Raw genomic sequence first — 16,457 nt, 5'->3', positions numbered from 1 at the left:
GCAAGGGTCAATCAGCCTCAAAAGGTCCAGACTATCACATCTGTACCCAAGGTTATCCATGTGCCAGTCTTTTATCAGTTCTCTGTACACCTCCACTATCATTTTTAGTTGCTGACATGCATATAAATTCATTCAGGGAGAATGGAGTACAGCTGTAAAATATAACTCTCTCCATGGCAACCATTAATGCTAAGAAAGGGTTGTGTGTGGCAGTAGTGGATAATTGATAAATTAATCTTCATAGCAACACCTGTGTTTTTACAAGTAAGCTCATTTTTTAATACATTGTAGAGATCAAACTGTGCTCATGCTACATGTGTAATGAAGAAAGAGTGTTGCAATGAAGAAACAAAAGACCAAACATATGTTTTGTTTAAAGAAATCTTTTAAAAACAGACTTGTTGAAGCAATTGTACATAAGTGCCGTATCTGAATACTGGCACAATGTAAAAAAAAAAAAAAAAGCAGCTGAAACATGGGTGGACACCTTATGTCTTGGTAGCAGAAGCTAAGCATTACTGTGATTCCTGGCAAGCTTCCAGATGGACAATCAAGAGGCATTGTGTAGCTATTTGTTCTTTCACTCCTTACCTAATTTGTGAGTATCCTCAGTATTTGCATGTAGAAAGATGGAAAAAACAGTGGCAATGTTATGAGTGAAGGATAACATTCTTTGGACCCTCCATGAAATATTGTCATGAGGCAAGGAGATGGCATAACAGAAATCTCATCTGGAAGTACCTCTGCTTATCCTCTTAACATTAGGCCAGTGCAGCTCACATTCTATCTGAGAGTTTCTACATTTTCACTATCATGCAGCATCTGCTGATTACCAGTCGTGAGCATCCCCTGAGATGCCTGTATGTGTCTCTAGATGCATGAATCCATATCTTTAATCCCATAAGAAAGCAAAAGGAGCTGTGTGGGATATTAACAAAGGTTCTCTTGAGTTGTTGGTCTGCATCTTCCATCATCTGTCACCATTGACTTTGCAGAGCAGAAACAGTGAGGTTTGCTGTTCAACAACTTTTAGACTACCACACACTCCCAGTTCCTCATTTACTGAGGCCTTCATATTCAAAAGGCTTCAAATCCATTGCTCTTCTTCACACCTAACACCATTTACTGATACATTCTGAGTGGTGGTGTTTGTTTTATTGCCTTACAATGAATTTGGATGATTCACCCTTTTTCTTCATCATCATTTCTGGAGAATTCAAAAAGGTGGTTTATATCCTGCCTGGTTCTACTTTGGCATGCTGGTTGGTTATTAGAGGGAGGCCAGTTAGCAATACAAGGGTTATATTCTTTCAGAATTCTTAGCTGAATCCCATCTAAGCAGGTAACAATTATTTACTGCCTAATCTGTTATTAGATTTAAAAAATGCCTCTGTGGACCCTCTACTTCATGAAAGTGCTTCCAATTTGCTATCTGGACAAGCTAAATTCAGGGATGAGCACTACAAAAGGCAGAAGAGCCATTGGCTTTCACTGCAGCTTCTCTGCAGTCCTGTATCATTCTCTTAACCTTTATGTGCCAACAGCCAACCAATGAGATTTTTTTAATTTTTATAGGTTTTTTTAAATGTAACTTCTGTTTCACAGAGTGCTCCCTAATATACTTGGTTAAGTTTCTGTGTGATCCCAGATTTTCTTTATATAAATTAGACTTCTGCTTTTTTTTTAAGGATGCATTTTAATGGCATCAACTATCTGTGTCAACCTTTGTGTATTGCTGGCTATTTGCAGTGGTCAGGTAGACATATTTAGGTGATAAAAGAACCATAGGACTGCCATGGCTATTGTTTGTTGGCAAGCTCTTCAAGGTGGGAAACAAATACAGGTTGCTAATGTATGTATTAGAGAGCCAGGATGGTGTACTGGTTTCAGTGTTTGACTACAACTCTGGAGACCCAGGTTCAGTTGCTTGCTCAGACAGTAAAACACACCGAGTAACCTTGGGCAAGTTACACACACAGTCAGCCCCTGGAAACTCTGTGATAGGGTTGCCTTAGGGTTGACATAAGTCACAAATGACTTGAAGGCACACAACAACAACAACAACAACAATAACAGTATGAAGTCGAAGGCTTTCATGGCCAGCATCCTTGGTTTTTTGTGGGTTTTTCAGGCTATGTGGCCATGTTCTAGAAAATTTTCTTCCTGACATTTCACCAGCAGCTGTGGCTGGCATCTTCAGAGAATGCTTTGCCTGGAAAAAGTTGGGTGTATATATACTGTGTGAGCCTGGGAATGCAGGAGTGATTTGCATGTGTATTGTTTTGTGCTGATGGCCAGCCTCAGGCTGGGAGGCTAATGCAAAAGAGGTTTAATGTCTGCTAATTGGTGATCATTATCTGCTGGGAAAGCCCCTGACTCTGAAAGGTTTCCCATTTGCATTTGCTGAGTCCTTATTTTGCTATTCCTCAGGACTGGTAGCCAAATTTTGTTCACTTTAAGGGTTTCTTCTTTCCTGTTGAAATTATCCAGATGTTTGTGGATTTCAATGGCTTCCCTGTGCATCCTGACATGGCAGTTGTTGGCATGGACCACCAAATGCAGTGTGCAAACAAGAATCACGGAACACGAGAGACACTGCAGACTGGGCCAGCCAGAAAAAGCAGTAGTAGAACATGCCACAAACCATCCTGGGCATAAAATACTGTTTGAAAACACTGAAATCCTGGCCAAACTAGAACAAACTATTTCATGGAGCAGTGCTAATAAAAATAGACTATTATTTACCCCTTCTTTTCAAGTACTACTCATTTCCATTTTTTCTGCCAAACTTATCCATGTTTCTGTAGCAATGCTGCCATTTTCCTAAACTGAATGGGTTTTGAATGATCGTCACAATGAAAATAATGAAGTAACATCTAGTTCTTATGTGATGGCTGCTGTCAATATCTTGGTTCAGGTAGTCATATCTTGGATTACTAAAACATTGCCCAGGTTTTCCCATCCCTTCATCCACAAGTGAATGGAGTCATAATGTCTAAACATTGTTTCTACGTTCAACTGAATGACAAAACTGTGGCTACCAGTTTCTGAACAAGCTCTGATCTTAACCCAGTGTTCTGTTTGTACCTTGTTCCAAAGATGAAAACCATACATTTCTGGGTTTAGAAAAAATTGAAAAACTGCTTACAAACTTATTCATCTACTGTATATACTCATGTATAAGTCTAGAAATTTAGGTTAAAAAATTAACCCCAAAAAACTGTCAACTTATCCATGGGTCAATGTAAGTACTATATTTTAATGCATATATATGAAAGACAAGAGTTTAATCTGCCCTGGAAGCACTGACCCCCCTTCTACTCTCACATCCATCCAGCTTTTAGTTATGTGCACAAATAGTTATGCCTGCTGGAATCTTGTAATTTCTTGGGCATTGTTTTCCTTTACTTTGTCCTTTATGTCCTTCATTACGTGGCCCTAGGTTTTACCCTTGACTTATCCACGGGTCATATCAAAATCTATAATTTTGGCGCCAAAACTTGTCCTCGACTTATATATGAGGTTGACTTATAGTTGAGTATATATGGTAATTGTGGCTTACTTGATGGGGCTATGCACAGGGGCAAAATGCTTGTGCATATATCTGTTTTGTAAGCTGAGATACTGCTATCCAAATATGGTCATTATATCGAATACCATGTCTAGTTTCACAGTTCTTACTATTGCTTTTCAGTGTGACTGGAAAGAAGTAAACTGGACCTTTCTTTTACAGTTAAAGAGTTAGTGAGGTTCCTCCAAAGCACAGAATAATCAGAAGTGTCAAGGTTGTTTGTGGATACCATTGGTTGAGCAGGCACATGCACAGATATGTGTATATCAGTTTACATTGCATGGCATGCATATATTTGAAAGCTTTGAAAGATTTTACTTTTAAATATGGAAGTAAAATTGCAGCAGTTGCCTCATATTTTGTTTGTTTTAGACATCTTTGAGAAAGGAATAAGATAGCAAAGGTCAATGCAGAGGCAATTTCATTTTTGGAAGATTTTCATATTTTGCTTAAGACTCTGTAGGTCATGTGTATCATTCTGTTCCAATAACATTTATAAAATAGAATCAAACAAGACTTTAATTATTTACCAGAATTCACTATTCACTCTTGCATCTGCTCTTCATTTTGCATCTATATGAATTTTAAATAAGTAGAGAAACAGCTGTAAAACAGTCTGTATTCAGAAACAGAAGGGAAAAATAAATCCAAATAGCCTTAGTGAATGCCAATATTAAAGCTGCTAATAAAAACAGAAAATTAGTTCTGAGGTTCTGTAATGAAGAGAACAGAATATTTTAAAATACTTTAAAAATCCAAGTGGCATAAACATAATACAAAAGCAATGAATTATACAGAGCACTACAAGAACCATACTTAATTGTTTCAGTATGGATAAGCAATTAATCTAAAGTTCATAACAATAGATCCTTTCCAGAACTGGAGGATTATAAAGTGTATGTATCAAAGAATAATTGTATAAGTATAGCACAGAGCAACTGGAAAATTAATTGAATACATGTGCCTTCCTTGGTATCCCAAAAGTTGTGACATGTTGCTATAAATTTCAAGTATTCTCCTGTGCCTCTCCTGTTTAAAGTATGCCCTGCACTGCATTATGTCATCTTGTGTGGTAATTGTGGGCCAAAAAGCGTATACTTTGGCCCATTCCAGATTTAGCAATACACCCACATTAGTTATTACATGCATATGCTTCGGACACATGGATTTCCCCCTTTTCTTTTCTGTGCAAGGAAATTTAAACCTTCTGTTTTTGGTTAGGGGCAAGATTGGAGTTTGCAGTGAAATTCAGTGAAACATTTGTAACTCCTCCATTTTATACAAGCCTGTATCTTTCACCTTTTTCAAATGTAATCACTACATTTTTGTGTCCTATTTAATGTTGTTATAGTTATTCTGTTGAGATTTTCACTCTTTACTCTTGTCTCAGTCTTTCATTGTGTCTCAGCCTTGTAATGTTCCTGTGACCTATCAGTGAAGGAAGAAAATTACAACAGTGTAGGCAGGAGGCTCAAATTTGGAATCTACTGTTATTTGGGTTAATATTATTAACTGTTTGGCTGCAGGGTGTGATACAAACATGCTGTGTAAGGAGCAGAGGAAGAAGCACTAATACAGTATTGCAATAAACATGTATGGTGTTAGAATAAGTTGCTCTTCAGATTCCTGCTAGGAATACTGCTTATACACATACTAGGATAACTGTTTAGAAAACTAATCTTATCACTCAGTTCTTGAGAGCAGCAGCACAGAATTACTCTATTGAATTGTCCCAACTAATTTGAAATCCCCCCTTCTAATGGACTTGATTCTGTCTCCTGCTCTTGAATAGGAAAGGGGACCCCCACCAACTAATCCAGCCTCATGACTCAGTAACTTTGTGGGAAATTACTGAGAGATTTGACTTGCACTTCTTCCTACCTCAGATTCTGTAGAGAATTTTGTATGACATGAGAATCCTACACATAGACACATGCACACACTAAGCAAAGGCACATGAAGAGAGGATGGAAAAGAAAAGGGCTTTTAAGGAAAGCTTTTATTCTATGTAAGTAATCTTGCATTAGTAAAAGGTATCTTGTGCATGAAGATACTTTCCTTCAGGCCTTGCTTAGGAGTAGTTACAAAGTTACAAAACACTAAGTCATATTCAGCCAAGGTTAAAAAGAAACATAAGCTTTGGCACAACTAACTTGAATATTCGTATTCTACACATGATACAGATGGTGTTGTGTTTGGATGTTCATGGAAAGCTGGGAGTCTTGATCTCTTTGGACCTTATCGCACACACAATTTTAAACGTTCTGGGGACAGAAGGAGGACGCTTGTGTGCGCGCGTGTGCTGCAGAAAACGGAGTTTATCGCACACGAATACGTCCTCCAAGAGGCCCTGTTCCGTCCCCCGGAGCGCACCCGTTCGCGTCCAGTCCTGATGGGCGTGATTTTTTGCTGATGGAAGGTAATCCGTCAGGCAAAAATCATGCCCGTCAGGACTGGACATGAACGGGTGCGCGCCGGGGGATGGAACAGGGCCTCTTGGAGGACGTATTCGTGTGAAATAAACTCCGTTTTCTGCAGCATGCGCACGCGCAAGAGCGTCCTCCTTCCATCCCCAGAATGTGTGTGTGATAAGGTCCTAAGTCTATTTTATGACCAAGCTTCTTTAGGGACAGTGAGATAGGCAGTACTACTCCAAACATCCCCAAAATCTCTAAAGCCTCTCAAGTCTCTCTTTTGCCTAGTGGCAGCAACCTCTTTTTATAACGTGTCATTGTGGAAGTATCTCAAAGTTTTCACACTTCTCCCAAACTAGTTATTCAGTTTGTGTAATCAACTGTCAAGATGTCTATTGCTCCTTTGTGATACTGACTTGCAATAAATGTAACCCAAACCATCGTACCATTAATGTTCACCTGGTGAAAACACCATGCCCATCCACTGTGTTGTCCAGATAATAGGAGAGCCCATTATCAAGCCCCCAACATATGGCTAGGATAAAAATATGATTGAGGTCATTTGTCCATCCTTGTTGGTACTGGTAGTACATTAAACTTTAATGCTCATTCAGACAGATGGGGACATTTTAGTGCCACAAAATCACGTTTTGTTGCAGAATCCATACAGAACTAGACTTACAAGAAAGGCATTTCATGTCATTCTTGCCTGAAGAGTTGTAAGCCATATTTCCACATTTCAGTCACTTGTTATGTGCAGACATTATGAACAGACAGAAATAATAGCCTCTTAAATAGACATTGGAACTTTGCTGCTTACATTTTTTATATTATTTTTTTTTTCAAAAAAAGGAGGGTTAACAGCTAAACAAGACAAGCAATCCATGTTATGTGCTCTCTGGCTCTGGGTGTTTGGTTATGATGGAATACTCTTGATTTTTCATTCAGAAATATTCCAGAAAAGATGGACATTTTAATTTTTTTTTTTGGGGGGGGGGGGGTGAGAATATACTCCAGACAAAGGGCCTGAACAGACAGGCCAAAATAAAGCTGCTCTGAAATATTGCAGCAAACTGAATATTTCATCATATTTAGCTGCTCTAAAGGAAAAAAAAGTCTTGAAAAACAGTGGGTAGGTTCCCAATATTTACCTTTTTCCTTGGTAGCATTCTCCCACTAAATGTAATATTGGGAAATAATAACTACAGATTCAAAACAATTTTTTAAAGAAAATTAAATGGTTTTTAACCTAATCTTTGTAGGGTTCTTATTATGTAGCAAAATTTGTTTTTAAGGTTGGCTCTGAAATAACAGAAATAATAAGTCAATAGAAATTATAATTCAGTCTGTGAGTTGGAATCTGGCCACCACTTTCATTAAACCATTCAGCTTTCTTGTGCTTGTTTTACAACTCTCTGTGAATCATAGAATCATAGAGCTGGAAGAGACCACAAAGGCCATCCAGTCCAACCCCCTGCCATGCAGGAAATCCAAATCAAAACATCCCCGACAGATGGCCATGCAGCCTCTGCTTAAAGACCTCCAAGGAGGGAGACTCCACTACACTTCGAGGGAATTTGTTCCACTGTCGAACAGCCCTTACTGTCAAGAAGTTCCTCCTAATGTTGAGGTGGAATCTCTTTTCCTGGAGCTTGCATCCATTACTCCGGGTCCTAGTCTTTGGAGCAGCAGAAAACAAGCTTGCTCCCTCTTCAATATGACATCCCTTCAAATATTTAAACAGGGCTATCATATCACCTCTTAACCTTCTTTTCTCCAGGCTCCCTAAAGCGTTCCTCATAGGGCATGGGTTCCAGACCTTTCACCATTTTAGTCGCCCTCCTTTAGACACACTCCAGTTTCTCAATGTCCTTTTTGAATTGTGGCGCCCAGAACTGGACACAATATTCCAGGTGGGGCTTGACCAGAGCAGAATATAGTGGCACTATTACTTCCCTTGATCTAGACACTATACTTCTATTGATGCAGCCTAAAATCACATTGGCCTTGTTAGCTGCTGCACTGCACTGTTGACTCATGTTCAACTTGTGGTCTACTTGGACTCCTAGATCCCTTTCATATGTTGTCTCCTTAAGCCAGGTGTCCCCCATCCTATATCTGTGCATTTCATTTTTCCGCCCTAAGTGCAGTACCTTACATTTCTCCCTGTTGAAGTTCATTTTGTTAGCTTTGGCCCAGCTTTCTAGTCTATTCAGGTCATTTTGAATTTTGATCCTGTCCTCTGGAGTATTAGCTATTCCTCCTAATTTGGTGTTATCTGCAAATTTGATAAGTATGCCCCCAATTCTGTTATCCAAGTCATTGATAAAGATGTTGAACAGTACTGGCCCCAGGACAGAGCCCCGTGGGACCCCACTGGTCACTTCTCTCCAGGATGAAAAGGAGCTATTGCTGAGGACCCTTTGGGTTCGGCCAGTCAACCAATTACAAATCCATGTAACAGTTGCCTTGTCTAGCCCACATTTCACTAGCTTGTTTGCAAGACTGGTCCATTCTACTGTGGGCAAGAATAGAAAGAATTGGACTGGATGCTGAATATTTACTGTGCTAAAAATGGCTTCTCTAGTTTTCTCAGAGTGATTAGAGCAGCAATTTTCAACATGGTAAATACAGTTATATACAGCATCCAGTTTTCTCAGCCAAGACATTCCAATATGTGGATCCTTTCCTACTCTTGCTTACTATATCACTCTCCAGAGTAGATTGCAAGCTTTAAAGTGTACAATCTTTAAAGAAAACTGAACTGCTCCACAGCATAATCCACGTCCTCTTTTCTTCAGAAGATTGCCAGGAAGGTGAGGTGAATGTTTTCTCCTCTGCCTAGTTCTCTTCCTGAAAGAAGACTAAAACTGGGATAGTTTGGTTGTTGTTGTTGTTGTTGCAATATTTATATTTATTTATATCCTATCTTTTTCCTACTCTGGGACTCACAACATCTTAGAAAAGCTAGTAGAGATACAGCTAAAAAATACATGTCATACAAAATTAAAAGTAAAAATAAACTATAAATAGAACTAAAAGCACTTAAATGCATGTCAGTTACAAAGAAAACAACAAATATAAGCAATGACACACATTGTTCAGGAAGGAATGAACTTGAATAAGCTCTCAAGGTCTGCTGAAAATAAAAGGCTTTTACCTGCCCTTGGAAGTAAAGCAAGGAGGGTACCAGTCTAACCAATCTAAGGAGTTTATCACATGAAGGCGATCGGGAGTTGATCCCATGAATATCCCAGACAAATCATGTAATTATATGAAATAATTTCACATGATGTCGCATAAAACCCACCATTAAAGTGGTCACAAAGAAGCATTAATGTGCATCTTTTTTTTAATTTTTGGGATTTCAGTGATATTGCATTTCCAATATTGCTTTATTTGCATGTGTGATAATTATTTGCACAATTACTCATCTTTTTTGCTTTAGTAGTGGGATGCTTTAAATGTGCTTTAATCTCTCTTTAATGCCAAAATTAGCCCCAGTGTGATAAACTCATAAGAAGGGAGTTCTGAAGCCTGGAAGCAGCTACCAGGAAAGGCCTCTCATGTATTCCTACCTATTGCAGTGGTTAGACAGAGAGAAGAGACTCATCAGAATATTTCCAAACATGGATCATCTCATACAGGAGAATACACTCTTTCAGATCACCTGGACCTGAGCCATACAGGGCTTTAAAGTTTGTAACCAGAATTTTGAATTGTGTGTGGAAATGATCTGGCAGCCATTGAAGCAGCTGCAACAAAGGAATTGTTTGGTCCCTATAGCCAGCCTCAGTTAACACTTTGGCCGCAGTTCTTTGGACTGAAGTTTCGGAACATTCTTCCAAGACAGCTCTACATAGAGCCTATTACAATTGTCCAAACAGCATATAACTAATGCATCTGTTACCATGACCGGATCTGACATCTCTAGGGATGGGCACAACTGGCTAAAATTCACTCCTAGCCACTGTGGGAATCTGAGCTTCCAAGCTTAGAATTGAATTCTGGAGTATACCAAGGTGCAAACCTGTATATTCTGAGGTAGTTTAGTCCCATCCGTGACAGGCTTAATTTCTGTTCCTTGATCTGTAGGGGTAGCTCTGTCTTGGCTGGATTAAATTTCTATTTGTTTGCCATTATCCTTCTCATTATTGCTGATAGGCACTGGTTTAAAATTAGACAGCTTTGTTGCATTGAGGTGGAAATGAGTAAAGGAGCTGGGTGTCATTAACATGCCTATGACACCGAGGCCCCAAACTTCGGATAGGCTCTTACAGTACTTTCATATATATGTTCAGTAGGATGGAGCACAAAACTGAACCTTGGGGGACCCCACAGAACAAAGGGACCAATAAGAGTTTTCCAAACAGTACCTTTTGAGTCCCACCAAGAACCATCCCAGCAAGATAAATGAGAAGGATACCACATTTGATGGTATCTGAAGCCACTGAAATCAACTGAGACCCATTCTGCTTGTCCAGTTCACACTGTGAGTCATCCATCAAGATGACCAAAATTGTCTCTGTCCCATAGCCAGGTCTGAAACCAGTTTATTGTTTCAGTATCACATGAGTTGTGCCATGTTATTTTTAGCTTTTCGTGATATTCTTGTTACTGTTTCTTGTTTTTATTCCATTTTTTACAAGACAAAGAATTCAGTTTTCAAAAGTACAACCAAACACACACTACCAGAAAGCATGCAGACACTGTTGTTGTCATAAAAAGTATCCAGCCATTTCTGAGGATCATTCTCATGTAGAACTGGCTACCGCTTATGTCATAACAAAATGTGTAACCTGCCATATTATTGTTGACATCCTTTTAGGCATGAGACCTGAAGTGAGTAATTGTACCAAATAACATACAGAACTTCAGAATATTTCTCCCCCTATCCAGTGATCAGGGCAGGAGCCTTTGCTGGCCTCTGAGATTAGAGACCAGCATACTTAAACGGTGTGCACTGGGGGCTATTGGGAGAGTGGTGGGGCTGAAGCTATTTATTATTATTATTATTATTATTATTATTATTATATTTATTTGTATCCCGCTTTTTCCCCAGGACTGGGACTCAGAGCGGCTTCACAGCATTAAAAACAGTATAATTAAAAACATAAAAAATAAAATAAAATAAATAATAATAATAATAATAAGAAGAAGAAGAACATTAAAAGGAATTAAATTATTGCAATACCAAAACAGATATTTTTTTTAAAAATAAAACTATAAATAAGAGGGAAAAATTGTAACAAATTTTTAAAATGGTCCAACATCCCAGCCAACATTTAAGGCCTGCTCGCCCCTCACTCCCCCTTCCTTGAAGCACTGGCCCATCCTCCCGCCTCTACATCAGTGTGAGATAATTTCTGATCACTTCAGGGTACGGTAGGAATTTTCTCCCCTTTCCAAGTTTTTTTTTAACCTACTCCACACTGTTGTTTGAAGACTTAAGACAATTGGCCTGGTTGTGGTCATAAATAGGTTTCACGCATAGGTGGGGGGAGATAGAGGTTCATCCTAAAGGGTGAAGGTAAAGTCTCTGGAACTGACTTTTAGGTCTTGTGACAAAACAAGAGGGGAATGAGACCTGCCTTGGGGCTGGCCTGAGATTTAAACCCTCACTTAAGTCTTGGGAGTTAAGCAGGGAAGTCTTATGTTGGCCTTCCGGATGTGGGCCAGCCAGGGAGCAACCCACTTCTGGATTGCCCTTGGGGCTCAGGTGTTTTGCCCAGAGGAGGCTGGAGATTTGGTCTGGGAGTAGACCATCCGCCAGCTGTTCCCACACTAGGTTTCTCCCCCCTGGTTTTTGCAGATCTCAATGAAATAAAGTTAATAGGTTAAATTAAATAAAAGTTGCCGATTTTATAACCCAGTTCTCTGTATCTGGTCACATTATTTCATGGGTTGGACAGCAAATATGCATGTATGCAGAGAATTTAAGACAAGCATTTATGGAACAGGGCCTAATACCCTAAAGCAGTGGTTCTCAAATTTTGGTCCTCCAGATGTTTTGGACCGCAGATCCCAGAATTCCTGATTGTTGGCCATTCTGGCTGGGACATCTGGGAAATGAAGTGCAAAACATCTGGAGGACCAAAGTATTCAAGTCACCTGTAGACTTACGAGAAGCCCATGAATTTCATAGGGTTTCCTAGGCAAGGAGGCTCAGAGGAGGCTTTGCCAGTTTCTTCTTCTGAAATATAACCTATAGCACCTGGTGTTGATTGGCAGTCTTCTATGTAACTACTAACGAGGGTGCTTAGCTTCCAAGATTAGAAGATCCAGACCAAGATCTGGTACCTTTAGGACAGTGGTCCCTAAACTTTGGTCCTACAGATGTTTTGAACTTCAGTTCCCCAGAAGTCTCAGCCAACTTGGTCAGCAATCAGAAATTCTTGGAGCTACAGTCCAAAACATCTGGAGGATCAAAGTTTGAGAACCACTGCTTTAAGGTATTTAGGTCCTACTACAGAAATGCTTGCCCTAAATTCTCTACATATTGAAATGTTTTAAACTGGTTTCTCAGGAAACTGCTTTTGCTTTTCTGTTTTAAATAATCTCATAGTAATGTTTGTAATAATTCATCTCTACTTGTTTTCTTTTTTGTTGATAAACATTTGTATAATACATTGCTAGTATACAGAATAGTACATTTTCCTCTTGCTCTTTTATTTTTCATAATTAAATTCATCCTTGCTATACAATTATCTTTTGTCTCCATTTTTCTTCTAAATACAGAGGGTTGCTGCTTCAGGAAAACAGCAGGTTTTCAGAAGCACTACATTACTATAAATTGGCCATTGGAAGCAGACCTACTTTAGCCTGTAAGTAAGACTGCATATTCATTTGTGTTTAAGTGATGCCTTTTCTCATGCTGTGTTATAAATACCACTGTTAGAAGAGTAAACTATAAAATGTATCTAATTTACTATAAATTAATTCCCTTGTATGCAGGGAAGAAGATTTGCCTACCTTTCTACAACAGGCATTTCCTGTTGTACTCAGTAAGACCTGCACTTGCTCTGTCATTGGGAAGAGTGAGGTGGCTGCCTCAGAGAGCTGATTTGGGAATATCATGGAAAGGCAGCAAAGTTATTTAATTCATTAGTTTTAATTTTAATTGCTAGTGAGGGGAACAAGTGACTGAAATTTGCTATCTCAGGCAGCAAAATAACTTTGCTGATCTTGGTTATTGTACACTTTTGCTTACAGTGGGCAAGGGTGTCATTTGCTGATTTACTGAGACAGCAAATTGTTTTAGTACTCTTGTACCATTAAAGACCACAGTCGGAATCATCTATGCCATAATATTTCCCATCTCTAGAAACAATTGTGAAAACTGAATAGTGAAGAAAGCTGATAGGAGGAAAACCTGAAATGTGGTGCTAGTGGAGTGTTTCATGGATACCACAGTTTGCTAAAAGTACAAATTCATAGCTACAAGAGCAAATTAAGCCTGAATTCTTATTAGGAAGTAAGATAACTAAACTGAGACAATTGTACTAGTGACATACCATGAGATGTTATGATTCATTTGGAAGAGACAATATCACTTTGTAAAGTAGAAGATGGTAGAAAGAGAGTAAGCACATACTACAAGTGGATTGATTCAGTCAAGGAAGCCATTACTGTCCTGAATTTGCAAGACCTAGGAAGGACAGGGGCTCTTGGAAGTCTCTTATGCATAGGGCCCCCATATTTCACAGTCATCTTGACAGCAGATAACAACAAACAACAAGGTTTTAATTCCTATCCTTGATTCATCATCAAAAAGGTATTTCGTGTCTGCATTTCCCTATTCGCTTGCAGGTGAGCTAATATTTCTGTTGGCTTGGATGAAAAGAGTTTGTTTATTATTTGGATTGTCATCCTTAACTGTTTGGAGCTCAGGTACTCCTTTTTCTGCAGAATAGGATACCTCATCATTTATCATCATCTTTGGACAAATGGGTTTTATTTTGCTTTAGAGAGCATGTCAGCATATTTCACATCCCAGATCCAACCTAGTGAAATTCCAATTCCAATTTGCCAAATTGTTTCAACAAAGAAACAAGTGCTGAAAATGGCTTTTCCTAATTTAAACAAAGTTGTTGAGCTTCTTATGTATTTGTCTCATTTCCAGTGTCAGCAGTTAAGCTGTGTCAGGATTTTCTGGTCAGCAAAGTTGATTGCTATGGAAATACTGTAACTGTTCATGTTAACAGTAGAGTAGAAAACTGCTGTTACAACCTATGGCTGTGACAACAAGAAATATAATCAGTTCTGATAAATGGCTCTAGGTTGGAAGAAGAAACACAGTTTTTCTTTTAAACAAGCTTAACTATAATACATGTCTTTAATATCTTTATTTTCTACCTCTCACAGCTGCCTATTTAAACACTGGTATCATCTTAATGAACCAAGGCAAGGCCGAGGAAGCCAAGAAGACATTTTTGAAGTGTTCTGAAATTCCTGATGAAAACTTAAAAGATCCTCATGCTCATAAATGTTCTGTTACCAGCTGCCTTTACAATTTGGGGAAACTCTACCATGAACAGGGACAGTATGAGGTAGGACCTTCATTTTCCACAACAAAATTGCATGATTGCACAAACCTCATTGTAATGTCCCCCCAACATTAAAAAGCTGCCCAAACCATTGCAAAAACATGAAGTTTAGGGGCCCCCTTCCTCCCCTCCAAGCCTCCAAATGGGAACTGGGAGTTTCATGACATTACTTCCAGCCCCATTGGGAGTGAGAATGTGGCCTGCAAGGGGGTGAGGATGGGGAGAGAATAGCTCATCTCTGCTGTAGATAATCCATTCTTCAAGAGCAGCTTTGCTATCACCACCTTTTCAATGCTTGTTCTAAAAGGAGTTATCTGTAGCCACTCAATAGTTAGTGTTGCATAGTACTATAATAATAATAATAATAATAATAATAATAATAATAATAATAGTTTTATTTTTATACCACCCTTCTTACAATCAGGGCGGTGCACAACATATCAACAATCACAAATACAAATACAATATAAATACAATTAAAACCCACATTAAAAACCCCATTCTGGCCAGCTTGCCACTGCTGTCAGAGGGTGGGGGGTGGGGAGACTAACTGGAACTTGTGTCCGGGAATGCTAACTGGAACAGGAAGGTCTTTAATTCCTTCCTGAACTGGGCCAGGGAGGTGGCCAAGCGGAGCTCTATGGGCAGCGTATTCCAGAGGGTCGGGGCGATGATGGTAAACAACCTCCTCGATGTGGAGGCTAATCTAGCCCCTGGGACCCTCAGTAGCTGCTGCCCAGATGTTCTGAGGGTGCGGGGCGGATTGTATGGGGAGAGGCGGTCCTCTAGGTATCCTGGGCCCAAGCTATGTAGGGCTTTATAGGTTATAACCAACACCTTGTATTGCGCCCGGAAGCGAATAGGCAGCCAATGCAGATCTTTAAGTACAGGTATAATATGACTGGCCCTGGATGTACCAGTGACCAGTCTGGCTGCCATAATCTGTACCATTTGTAGCTTCCGGGTATGGTACAAGGGTTGCCCCATGTAGAGCGCATTGCAGAAGTCCAATCGAGAGGTTACCAGAGCATGTACTACCGTTTCAAGGTCCCTCTGGCTCAGGGATGGGCGCAGCTGGCGGATAAGCCGAAGCTGATAACAGGTGCTCCTGACCGTCGCATCCACCTGAGATGTAAGGTGGAGCGACGAGTCGAGGAGCACCCCCAGACTGCGCACGGAGTCCATCACAGGAAGCGTGATCCCGTTCAGGACAGGTGGAACCACCGCCATTCCCGGGCCAGGAGAACCTATCACAAGTACCTCCGTTTTCTCTGGATTCAGACTGAGTCGGTTTTCCCTCATCCAGCCCATTACTGACTCCAGGCAGACCACGAGAGGAGAGAGCATCAGTCGGAGACATAGAGAAGACTATTTGGGTGTCATCAGCGTACTGATAACCCCGCGCCCCATGTCTCCGGATGATCTCTCCCAGCGGTTTCATGTAAATGTTAAAAAGCATGGGAGACAGAATGGCTCCTTGAGGGACCCCAGATATAAGGGCCCTCTTATCGGAGCACACGTCTCCCAGCTGCACCATCTGGAACCTCCTGGAGAGGTAGGACCGGAACCACTGGAGCGCAGTGCCCCCGATTCCCACCTTTACCAGGCGCTCCAGAAGGATACCATGGTCTATGGTATCGAAAGCCGCTGAGATGTCCAAGAGCACCAACAGGCACACACTTCCCCTGTCGATGCCCAGACGGAGATCATCGACCAAGGCGACCATGGCCGTCTCAACCCCGTAACCCGCCCGAAAGCCAGTTTGAAATGGGTCCAGATAATCCGTTTCATCCAAGATCGATTGAAGCTGGATTGCAACCGCCTTCTCGATCACCTTCCCCAAAAATGGCAGCAGCGAGACTGGCCGATAATTACTATGCATCAGGGGGTCGAGGGAGGGCTTTTTTAACAGTGGTTTTATAGTGG

General features: G+C 40.2%; 1 protein-coding gene across 3 annotated transcripts in view; it reads left to right on the top strand.

Moving 5' to 3' along the window:
- The window catches only part of TMTC2 (transmembrane O-mannosyltransferase targeting cadherins 2), a 239,196-nt gene that overhangs the window by 152,091 nt on the left and 70,648 nt on the right, over window positions 1–16,457 (top strand). For all 3 annotated transcript variants that reach the window (XM_089524013.1, XM_089524014.1, XM_089524015.1), the window contains exons 5-6: window positions 12,724–12,809; window positions 14,350–14,534. In XM_089524013.1, the coding sequence (XP_089380139.1) occupies window positions 12,724–12,809; window positions 14,350–14,534 (271 nt within the window). The remainder of the gene's footprint in view (window positions 1–12,723; window positions 12,810–14,349; window positions 14,535–16,457) is intronic.

Source organism: Sceloporus occidentalis, unplaced genomic scaffold (genome assembly GCF_023333645.1).
Source record: "Sceloporus occidentalis isolate IW3139 unplaced genomic scaffold, rSceOcc1.0.p SCAF_5, whole genome shotgun sequence".
Taxonomy (NCBI): domain Eukaryota; kingdom Metazoa; phylum Chordata; class Lepidosauria; order Squamata; family Phrynosomatidae; genus Sceloporus; species Sceloporus occidentalis.
This window is presented reverse-complemented; position numbering and strand designations above follow the sequence as displayed.